A 12,108-nucleotide genomic window follows, 5' to 3' on the forward strand; every position below is an offset into this window, starting at 1 on the left:
CACCGAACGTGACGAGGCCCCGCCGAGGACACACAATGCTGCTCTGGAAGGCGCGGACCGGGATGGCGCTGGCCCGCCGGCCACGGACGGACGGCTGGGGACCTGCCCAGACACATGGCACAGGGCTTCCGGACCCCAGGACAGCAGCAGTACGAGACTGAGGCCCCTGAGCAGAAGGAAATGAATGAGGGCGCCCTCTGGCCGCCCGGCCTTCTCTCTCAAGACGGCGTCTGAACCCCAGCATGAGACGGAATCTGAGCAAAGTAAGCCTGGTTACAGGAGAAGTCGCCCACAACTTAGAGAAGGAATCGAGAGCAACGTCTCGGTGTAGTGTGACAGACACCTCGCCGCTGTGACACCAGCCCCAGACACGTGCCCCAGGCTAAACAGAGGAAACGGTGGGCAAACCCAAAGCGAGGGCCCCCCACAGGACGACCTGCCGACAGCCTTCAAAACTAGCGAGGCCACGAAGAACAAGACTCAGAGGCTGTCACGGCGACAGAGGTGGGGACAGAGCAGGCGGCCGCAGTGACGCTGTGTCTCTCTCTACACAGCCGTGACGCTTAGAACCACACTGTTCCCCATTTCCCCCAGAATTAACCATGAAAACCAAACCAGGATGTGAGCAAACCCCAAATGGGACACAGAAACGGGTGAAGCTCACTGTCACGAACGCGCGCCGGGCACGAAGGAGGCCCCCTGGCGGGCAGCTGCCGCCTGCGCTCCGGGCGAAGGCGAAGCTCTGAGCGTGAACAGCGCGCTCTCGTGAATAAACGTGTTTCTCCGGGGGTCAGGGTTAGCACACTGCACTTTTATGTGTACGCTAGATTTTTTTTTTAAATTAAGTAAATAAATTGTAGATGCCAAAGGCCAGGTTTCACTGATGGTGAAAAGAGTCACAAATAAAGAAAAACGGAAATAAACCCTGCGGCGTGAGGTTAGAAACCGGAGTGTCGGTGTGAACGCGCGTCTTTCGATCACGTGCACAGCAGACCAGGACGTGAGCACGGACACGCGTGCTGGCCGGCACGCCTCGTTTCCTGGCCCTGGCCCCTGAAAGGACCCAGAAGCAATGACGTCTCAAAGGCAACACACGCGCCCACGGGAGACGATGCTGGATTTCAAGCACCATCCTCCGACGAAAGGAACGAAGGCTTCTGGGAGAAGTGCGTGATTCCAAGGCCGGGGCGGGAAGAGAGAAGCCTGAAGCATTTTGTGGTGTCGGCAAGAAAGTAGAAAAAGCCGAAAGAACTCAGAGGCCAGCTCAACGCGGGTCCTCGCTGTCAGAGGCAGAACGACCTGAGCTGACGAAATGAGGATACGCCATTCTGACCCACAGAACAAAATAAATGTCTAGCACGTTCTGATATAAACAACCGAATGCATTAGTGAGGGCGAGAGGCTGGCACACTTTCCATCACGAAAGCATGCTAAGAAAGAAAAGGAAGAGAACCAGGCAGAACAGAGGGTCGCCATGCGGCAAACACCACGGCACAGACTGTTACAGACAAGAACCCCCATCGGTGCAAAAATTAGTGGGCTTACATTTGAGGAGGAAAAGAATATCTGCCCGATCTCAAAGCATCTCTTCCGAGACGCTTACTACGCATGAAGGGAAAGACAGCAGCCTGCTAACGGGGACGGCTGGCGGGCGGCGCCCCGGGCCAGCGTCAGGTGAGCACAGGGAAACCGTGGCCCTCTTAAAGGACACGCTGGGATGCAACTCTGCCATGAACCTCTCAATGACACATTTCTGTGCTATTCTTGCCAAAGAAGCAACACCTCCTTCTAACCACGGGAGTACCCCCGACACCGGAGCTGAGGAGCGGCCTGCAAAACACCTGCCCGGGACTCCTGAAAAACGTCAAAGTTACGAAAGACAAGGGAAAATGGAGGAACTGCCAGAGGCAAGGCGGGATCCTGGACAGCGCCGTGTGACAGGAGAGGACACCTAGCGAGAAGGCTGGGGAATCCCCGTAACACATGCACTGGGCCCAGCGGCACTGCCCCGACGTCAGCCCGGCCCTAACGAACATGCCACGGGCACACGGGACGCCGTGACGTCAGGGGAGGGGCAGGTGTCTGGGCACTCGGCACTTCTGCGCTGTTTCTGTAGGTCTGAAATTAGCTCGGAATAAAGGGTTCTTTCCATCTGCTGCGCTGCTCTGCAGTGGTTTGAAAGAGAACACTTAAGAGCAGCTTCATCCTATGCCACTGAAATCTGAATTTAACGTGAAGACTGAGCCAAGACGTGAAGATGCAGAGTGCGCCTGACACTAGACGGTGGCTACGCACCGGGGCCGCGCCGCCACCCGGCCTCCGGCAGAACACGGCAGCGTCACCGCCACACGTCTTTTCTCGGCTCCCACCACCGCGTCCTACGAGGGAGCATCTATTTGCAAGAAGTGACAGATGACAGGCGCGACGGCAGGTTTGAAGTGACATTGTGAGCACGGAGTTACCTGCCAGTGTTCTTGAAATCACAGGCGTGAGCGCCACGCAGTCCGCGGCGCGTGCGTGCCGGGGGCGCCAGCACGGGCGGGTGCGCGTGAGCAGCCGCGGAGTCGGGAGCGCCTCGTGTGCACGCGACTCTACTCGGTCTGGTTTGTTTTTTTGTGGGGACTGGAGGAGGGGGCGCTGCGAGACAAACAGTTTTTAACTAAAAATGTATGCACAGTTGATCAAAACTTGCTAAAGAACAAATCTCCCACATTTTTGGGCGATCTTTCAAAATCAATCCTCTGTTCTGAATTACCCATTAATTTGCGAGGATTCAGGCCCGTTCCCTTATTATTAAAATACATATTCATAATACTTTTACAGTTGTGCTGTTCTAGTTACAAATAGCTTCTACTTTTCTAGGACATAATTTCACTTTGTTTAAGCAAGAATTCATTAAAGAAGCTATAAATAACCTTTAAATATTTAGCCATGAATAGAGGGTGGACTGGCATTGATGGCTTATTTTAGTACTAATGCAGAATGCTTTTTAAAAGCTACATTTTAGCATGCATCAAGCTAATGATTAACACTTGCAGTGTAATTTTCCATGTTAGAATAAATTTCTGTATTTTAGGGAGTCTTGCTAAAAGTAAATATGTTATTTCAATTATTTACTACTAGGGAAGTAGCCTTAGAGAATGAAAATGTTGAGACAATTAAAACATAAAATTTCTTACTTTAAAAATCTTTTCTTTATCTTTTTTAGCATCTAGACAACCTTCTCTCTCCTCCAAAACATGATGCCAGTTAGTTAAAACTGCACACACTGGAATTGTAAGAATTCAAGGAACCACTGTGTTGTGCATGGAGCATAAACACGAATCGAAGACATTTCTGTACTACTAAATCAGAAAGTTCACGACATTTTTAGAGACCAAGTTTCATAAAATTTTTACTTGAAAAAAATGTTTTACAAAATAACCATTCTTCCAGTCAAAGCAACGTTCTCATCCAGTACACACAGCTTTCTGCCTTAGAGATTACAGAACGACGGCCAAGGGGGAAAGTGTTTAAATAGCCACCTCGCTGCAAAACCTACGAGAAGTAGATTTTTTTAAAGTGCCTTTAAAATGCTAAAGCAAGTAATATAACTGTTGAATCTGTTTGAAATTTTAAAAGTTTCTTAAAATGGTCCATATGGTATGCACAACATCACAGCTGGTACAAAACTGCCTGTACTTAGTTTGAAACACAAAAACAATGCACATGAACAGTATTCTTTGAAAAATAATTCGGAAAGCCGCCACTGCATCATAAGGCAAACTCAGACAAGAGAACTGACAGTATTCAGAGAATTAACAAAACAAGATGACTATTAAAGTATTCAAACATTTACTTTCCTTTTTCTTGTGATGCCACTGATAAGAGAGAACGTCCTGCCCAATTAACTCGGGATGCCTTATTCCAAACTGCACGTAACTTTTGTTGCTCTACGTACTCTAAACGAATGCAGAACTAGGTTTGAGGACATAAACTCCCATTTCCTAGGCAGGGCTAGTTTTTCTGCTGCAATCTGGCAGCTTTGAACTTTGAAACCCTCTTTGCAGCATCCTCCGATCCTCCTGCCACTCCTGACAGGACCTCTTTTCGCTCCGGGATGGTGGAGAGCACGGGGTGAGCCATGGCTGGGTGAGGTGGGAAGGAGGGCGACAAAAGTTCTTTTTCTATTACAGTTCCAGAGAAAGCCTAGAACACAAAAGTCAGATTATGGTAATGAAATGCAAATCAGATGCCCACAAAATCTTTCTCCTGTGTTTGTCAATTACACACTTTTTTCATTAAAAGTAAATTCGTTAAGATTTTTGGATAAAAAGACAAAACTATAACCTCAAAATACAAACTGTTAAGAAATCAAAGACCACTAAAATATGTTTTAATTACACCACCAAATGTCAGTTTTTATAGTATACATACAAGAAAACAAAATGGAAAATACATGTTTTATCTGGAATTAAAACAAAAGGTAAACAAAAGGTCCCCAACTTTCACACATTTATGTCCAGCAGATGCTATAAAAAATAAAGTAACAAAATAAAAATTGCTACTAGGGCGCCAAACACCAGCCCGGAAATGAGCTGGGAAACGAGCGATCCGGAGGCGGCCGGACGGCCCGCCAGCCTCCGGCTGGGCTCCAGCAGCAGTGACTCTTAGGTGGTGTCCACTTTGCAACTATTCGAGTGTTTCACGCATCTTGGCTGTATTTTAGTTAAGGGTGAGTGGAAATGAAAAATTAAAGTGCTGATACTCGTGCAAATAAACAATGGTCTCAAAATTTAATACAATTAATTCAAGGATAGACATCAAAGGTTCCACAAAAATCATTCTTTAATTTCAAGTGACTGTTTGCTAGACTTATTTGGTCAACTGTATGTTCCACTGGAGCAAAAGTAATGTACACAAAATGCTGGAAATATAACCAAAGATATACCTTTCCGCAGCTTTTCACATAAAGATCTATAAAAACCAAAAGACTGTTATGATTTTTTAAAAGATATTTTAAAAGATATATTTGGAGCCTCTCCCTTTCATCTGCTAACTAAAATATGATATGTAAACTTGGATGTATATTTTGCTTACCTGTGTATACTAAGCGTACAAAATTAGTCAAGAGAATGTATCACTTAAATAGTCTTTAAAAATTATTATCAAAAAAGTACGAGCCTAGAATTAGGTCCTATAACTTTTGAGAAAAAATATGTGTATAAAGAACAGCTATAAAATAAATAATGTCATTATCCATCCAGTTGTTTAACTTCGATAAATAAAATATATAAAATAAAATCATTTAAAGATAATAAAATTGATGGTTAAAAGCCCATACCTGAGAGGTACGGCAGCTGCACTTTTTTAAAAAGCAGCAGAAGGCTTCTTTTAAACAAATACCTTTGCAACGCCAAAAATAACTAGGTGAAACAAGGAGAGTGAGTGGCAGGCCCCTCTGAAATGAGCCCCCGCCCCTTCGCCACATGAACATTTGTGCAAGACGCGACAGGAAGGGGCGCGGCGAAGCCATGCACGCACCTCAGGTGTCCCTGTTACAGGCGGCAGTTTCCTTTGATGACTTTCCTGCTGTTCCTCTTCCAAAATGCTCTCACTGGTGTCGCTACAAGTGGCCTCGTCACAGCTGACGCTCCTTGGAAGCCCGCGCCGGTCGTCGAAGTCAGCGGTGCTGCTCTCACTGGTGTCGCTGCAGACACTGTCCTCTCTGCTGCGAGACTTCAGGATCGACTTCCGAGGGACGTACTCCCCATTCACGACGTCGACAAAGACTCTGTGACACCCACGAACACACACTCACGTTAGGGGGCTCTTAAACGGAGGGGACATTTACAACGGTTTTTAAAATCTCTTCTGGAAATTAATCCAAAATGTTTCATCGGGACTTTCACAATCAAAATAATTTTGTAGCCTTACATGCTACGTTTTATACTGTTTTTAAAACACAATTTGTTGGCCTAATAAAATAGAGCACTTTATTCATAAACGTGCTCTGAGTGACGACAGCCTGATCTGTCCAAACTCTCCCTACTTGGAAGATCAGCGAATTTCACTATGGCACAAACATGGGTCATGAGGACGGAGCATCTTCGAGTGATGCTTCCTCAGCGAGCAGCACAGCCAGAGCACAGGCTGCACATTTAACTTCCACTCCGTGAACAGGTGCCCGCCCGCCCAGCCTGTCACAGCTGGGGTGGGACAGTGCCGCCCCCACCCACCGGAAACACAAACCTCCATTTATGACATTTTTTGACTAGATCGAGGGGGAATGTTTTAAAAGCACCACTGGACGAAGACAGCTGAGAGCAAGTGCACACGCGGCGTGCGCCTGCTCTGGACGGGAAGCCATGGGAGCCTGTAAACGCGGCAGGCCACCACCGGGCCAGTCACTGCTGAGGGCAGCCTCTGCGTGGGGCGCTTCGCCTGTACGGGTTCGGGTTCGGGTTCGGGCAGGGCAGGGCAGGGCAGGGCCGCGCAGGCTGCCCCAGGCCGGCCCACCTGTAAACGTCGGCAGGTGTCCGGATCGTGGGCAGCTCCTGGGCCCAGTGTCCCCCGCCACCGCTGCTCTTCCGCTTCCGTTTGGCTTCTTCTTTCTTTTCACTGAATTTTAAAGTTGTATTTTTTCCAGTATTTATTCGGACCTAAAATTTTCACAGCAAAAAAATTAGAATCCTTCTGAGAAATTAAATCAAGACCTAAAGTAAAACCAACAAACTCTGTAATTAAAAAAATAACAGTAAGAGAGGCAGTTTAAATTTTCTGACACCAAAATGGCATGCAGTATCAGACAGGGTTAAAGTCCTCATCAGACTTCTATAGCATTAAATGACGTCTTTAAGGACCAATTCTAGTCTTCAGTGACTTCATTAGTACATAGAAGGCAAAATACAGTGACCCCCGAACATCACAGGTTTGAACTACACAGGGTCTCTTACATGAGGATTTTTTCCAGTCAATATACTGGAAACTTTCTGGAGCGTTCCTGACTGCAGCAACCGTGCCAAGTGCATGAGGCTACCGGACAGCAGTCACACTGCTTCCTTGTCATCAACGTGTGAATCGTTACACCTGCAGAGACCCATGTGACAGTAAACGTGAAGTTTTTTCACATACCTGTTCATTTCTGACGTCCGGCGTCAGTACTGCACACAACGTGTACAGTGCTCTGCATTGGGCAGGGCAGTACTGACGCAGGCACTGACGGCCGGGTCGTCTGGGAGGCAGACGACAGAAACCCACGGCGCACTAAACATGCACAGCGCCGTCTCAACAGCCTTTTTCCTCTAGCTGACTGAGTTGTAAGAATACAGAATATAATACTCATAGCGTACAAAAGATGTGTGAATCAACTGCTTATGGGACCGGAAAGGCCTCCGGTCAACAGTGGGCTGCCGGTCAGTGGTTCGGGGCTGGGAGAGTCAAAGATACACGTGGATTTCCTACTGTGCAGCACGGTGCCCCTAACCCCGCGCCGTCTGCGCATCGACTGCACATCCAAACTAAACGCTGCATTTGTCATGAGCCTCATTACTTCGATAAAAATTTTGGCTTAAATCATGCATCTCAAAACAAAGAGCACAGTTAACCAAAAGAAATATTCTGTAAAAACATAAAACTCAGTCATAAAAGCAGTATTACGTAATGCTTACCTATTTAAAATTTTAAATACCTCTAATTTTTAGAAATTAAATTAAAAAGTAAAAACCAATCCTGTTCAGGATTAATATAGTATTCTATGTCCCTACTCGGCATTTATACCACACTTTCCACATTAAGGATTACTCTTCCCCGTAATATTCCTGTGGGTATTATTTAGTCTTCCGTTTTATCTAATTGAAAATAAGAAAAAAAAATTAAGCCTGAACGAAGAATCACAAAACAAACTTTTTTCCCTAGTTAATCAATTTTTTCAAAAGAATTCATGAGATGCTCCCTTTAGTCTGAAATATTGGACTATCAAAAAAATCACAATTATTTCACTTCATATTACAGCAAGGTTAACTTACGGAACATGAGAAATATCAAATATGTTTTAAACATGTTTCATTAAATAACCGTCACAGGCACTTGGGGCTGATTCGAGCGATGCCTGCAGGGGTAGCCTGGTGGTGGGGAGCAGGCGACCGAGACAGAGGAGTCCCCGTTTTATTAGTTCCCAGCTCCGTGGTCTCCTGGGCCTCAAGTTTCCTTGAGAAAGAAAATCAGACGACGCCTGGTGGCTGGCGGAACAGCACCAGGGGCCGAGCGCGGGCAGGCGGTGGGTTCCCGGAAGCCTGCATCCTTCCTTCAACCAGGGGCAACCCGCTTCGATCAATTTAAAACTGAAGCCCTACAATATGCACAGGAGGGAACAAAAAGCAAGGCTTCAAACCCTGCACAAGAAGATGTCTACAGCAACGCCAGCTCCAAAATGCCAAAATTCTAAAGTCATGATTACCCACAGATGTTTACATTTACTTTGTCAGAAAAGGAGCTAATTTTTACTTCCTCCTAAAATTTTCCTTTTTGCTCATGATGCTCCTATTCACTTTATGCCCACGCAGAGAACAACAACCTGGTATAATTAAAAATTTAACTAACGCAGTCACTTTCAAACACCCTAAATACACCAAAATGCCCACAATATTAATTAACTCTAGAATTCCTAAGAAAACTCTCTGAATAAAGGACAGGTGGAGTTACAGCAGCCACCACTCACATCTGATCGCCTTCCAGACCCCAACAATCCAAACCCTATTGTAGCCTCAGAGGACGATGGCCCAATAATAGCTAACTATCTAGACTTTCATGTTTCCTTTTTCTTTGTAGACAAGTTGGTCAAAGAGGCAAAAGATGGTTTTCCTGTTTGGTGCTATTAATGATATTAACTACTGTTAATACTGTTCTTTTAAAGAGAATATCGTAGATGATGTTTAGCGTTCAAATTATATGCAAAATTAGTAAAGTTAAAAGTATACAAACCCTCTTAGGTTCGACTGTATGAGAAAAATATATCGTTGGTACAGAATTATCTCCGGCCCCCTCAGCATCGCGGACATTTTCATTTCCATCATCGCCATCGCCACCATCATCATCGTCTTCTTCATCACTGTGATAAGAGTCTGAGCCATTCATTGAACAGGTCAGCTGACCACGCGTCTGACCACTGAGCAGTCCGGAACGCGTAACGGCCACACGGCAACTGCTGGGAGTAACGGAGTCTGTCACTTGAGGTGCCACATGCACACCTATGTTCTGATCTTCCCTCTCCTCTTCGGAAGACGTTGTATCTTCCCCATTTGCAATCACAGTATCAGGCTTACTGGGAAAAAAAAACAAAAAAGAAAAGAAAAGAAAATTAAGATTGAACACACTAGAATTTTACATATCCTAATTTTGTTCATTTCAATGGATAAAAATTAAGATTTTGAATAGGATGTTTCTTTACTAGAATTCTAGATTAAAAAGTGCTCTAAAATAAACAGAAAAACATTAGTGCTTATGTTAATTCTGTATGTTAGTTATTCAAACATAAATAGAACGTAGACGATTTTTTAATCTTTAAAAGGAAGATACTGACCATAGAAAATATAAGTACAATATAAATAATACTGTCAGAAATGTGTAAGAAATCCAGGAAGAATATGTAACTCGACTTAAAGATCAGGCGTCAAAGCCACAGAACATCAGCGCAGCCCTGTTTTCTGTTTCTACACTCCAAACATTTTGTAAGCATGGATTACTATAATTTTAACAAAATAAAAGATTTATACACACACAAATATAATTATATTTACATGCAAACACACACACACATTTTTCATGCTCCATTCTACAAAGGATTTGTGGACCTTTTAAAAATAATGAAACCTAAAATGCAGTAACATCATGCAAAAAAAAAAGAATCATGAGCAAGAAAAATCATGAGATTCAAAACTAATTTTAAAAAATGAAATTGTATCACAAAAAGACCTAAGAATTTATAGGTGAAATGGTAGAAAAAATATATCCTTTGTGCTCCATGTCCTATTTTCACAGAAACTAATTACTGCATATGGTACATCATTTAAGCAAAATAACGTAGGAACCTCTGTAATAACAGATTTCACTGAGTGCTCTGACAATTCTAAGTGAGTGCTAATGTGTATTTCAAACAGCAATTTGGTAAAGTTTTCCATATATATAGGTACCTGACCAGATTACAAACTGCCTGCTCAATAAACAGAAAAGTTTGCAAAGGAAAGCAAGAATAAACATTTTACAGTGACAGACTTAAATCAAAGCAACGACAAACTCAAAGCAAAATTTTCTTTTTAACAAGTTATTCAAACACACATCATTACCCTGACTATAATATAAAAATACTTCATTTAAAATGTAATATATAAAACATCCATAATTATTGTAAGTCAACTACTGGTTCATCTTAGTATTTCACTGTATAAAGTATGGTTGAAATCTTATCATTAAAATAATAGGGATATTGATTTTAAGCATTTCCATACACACCACGCATGGGTTATGTACGTGAACGCAGTCCTAAAAGAAAATATTCTAGAGAAGTAACATTTATTTTAGGGCGGCAGGATTATTGATATTTTAACATATTACGCCCTTCTGCATTTTCTCCAATGAGCACACATTATTAATGAATGAGGAGAAAGACGAGCAGGAAACGTATATGGAAACAGATCCCCTTGGAAGGGTCATCTGTCATCAGGTACCTATCGAGTTCGCCCAGCAATTCTTCTTGTCTTTCCAGTTCCTCAAGTCGAGCCCACAGGTCCTTATCAGCAAGTGAATCCTTAGAATTGACATCATTTGCAAAATCTGCTTCAAAAACATCTGAAGTTTTGGGTTTGGAGTGAGGTTTATGAGCAATTCGGTGTTTTGCTATTTTTTTAAAAAAGGAAAAACATGGCTGTTAATAGCCGACTTCAAAAAAACACACACCTAGACTTAGCAAGACTTTCTTATGTGGCGAGGGGATGCTCAGACGCAGGGGAGCATGGTTCTGAAGCCACACAGGAGAACCTCAAGAAGACAGGTCTCTTAGAGCCCTGCTACTCAAAGTGTGGTCCAAGGACCAGCCACACTGGCATCCCTGGAGGGCGATCCGTAAGTGTGGGCTTGCAGGGCCTCCCTGGACCTGCTGACGCCAAGGGCCCCAGAGACTTCCCAAGTACACTAAAGATTGTGAAGAGCTGCTCGAAGAGCTTCACAAAGCAAAATTCAATGCAAGGACCATCCACCTTCCACGCTCATTCAGGAGAACTCAGCTACTAACACAGCACATCAGAGCCTGGTCACAGGTACTTTCGACTCCAAGGCACTGCCGACCATGCAGACCCAAGGAGGAGTCCACAGAGGGTGACCCTGGAAAGTTCTACTGTAATTACATATGAACATTTCTACTTTTCAAATTGCTTTACCTTATTTGTAATCCTCTGTGAGGGCCGGAGATAAAGAAAATCTGAACTCAAACCTGTCTGTCTTTCATTCAGAAAAAGAATAGCTCAATGCTTTGTGGAAGGCAATGGGAAGAAGTCTGGGATGCTATGAGACACCGTACTAGCAGACGGCCTCCATTATACATGTGAACTTACAGCACTGTTTTCTAAATGTGAAAATACGAACGTTATGTTTCATAGCTCTGTAACTGTCATTGATACGACAGTATTAACAAGTTTTATGTTTCGGACCTCTGAAATACGTAAATTGTTCATTGGTCACCACAAACGAAAATCATAAATTGTCCTTCTGCTCCTTCACTTTAACATATGCCTCCCTTATTTCACCTTCTAAAGCCACTTGTTGCCACGTCAGTAGAAATGGCACGGCTAGAATATGGCTTCTAAAATTATCTCTGTTTCAACCAATAAATTACCTCTCTTCAGAGTTAATAACTAAAATTTGAACTTTATCAAAATAAAGGTTAAAGGTAACAGTTTTCCACATACAGTAGCAAAGTACAAACCATTTCTGTAACACTTTAAAATGTTTCACTGATGCAACGCTTCAAAACTGACAGGGGACCACGGCTTTACGGAAGTAAACAAACCCAAACACATGCCCTGTCCTTGGCGAGAGAAGCTACAAGACGGACCTGAAAACCACCTGTGTATGGAA

The 12,108-nt window shown here is 43.9% G+C and overlaps 1 protein-coding gene across 1 annotated transcript in view; it reads right to left on the reverse strand.

Moving 5' to 3' along the window:
* Positions 1-3,366: 3,366 nt before the first annotated feature.
* URI1 (URI1 prefoldin like chaperone) overlaps positions 3,367-12,108 on the reverse strand; it is a 51,702-nt gene continuing 42,960 nt past the window's right edge. The window contains exons 7-11 of the mRNA XM_016154995.2: positions 10,704-10,872; positions 8,962-9,301; positions 6,499-6,641; positions 5,524-5,773; positions 3,367-4,188 (exon numbers count right to left, since the gene is read on the reverse strand). Coding sequence (XP_016010481.2) covers positions 3,997-4,188; positions 5,524-5,773; positions 6,499-6,641; positions 8,962-9,301; positions 10,704-10,872 — 1,094 coding nt within the window. The 3' untranslated portion in view covers positions 3,367-3,996. The remainder of the gene's footprint in view (positions 4,189-5,523; positions 5,774-6,498; positions 6,642-8,961; positions 9,302-10,703; positions 10,873-12,108) is intronic.

The sequence above is a fragment of the Rousettus aegyptiacus genome, unplaced genomic scaffold (genome assembly GCF_014176215.1).
Source record: "Rousettus aegyptiacus isolate mRouAeg1 unplaced genomic scaffold, mRouAeg1.p scaffold_m13_p_14, whole genome shotgun sequence".
Lineage (NCBI taxonomy): Eukaryota > Metazoa > Chordata > Mammalia > Chiroptera > Pteropodidae > Rousettus > Rousettus aegyptiacus.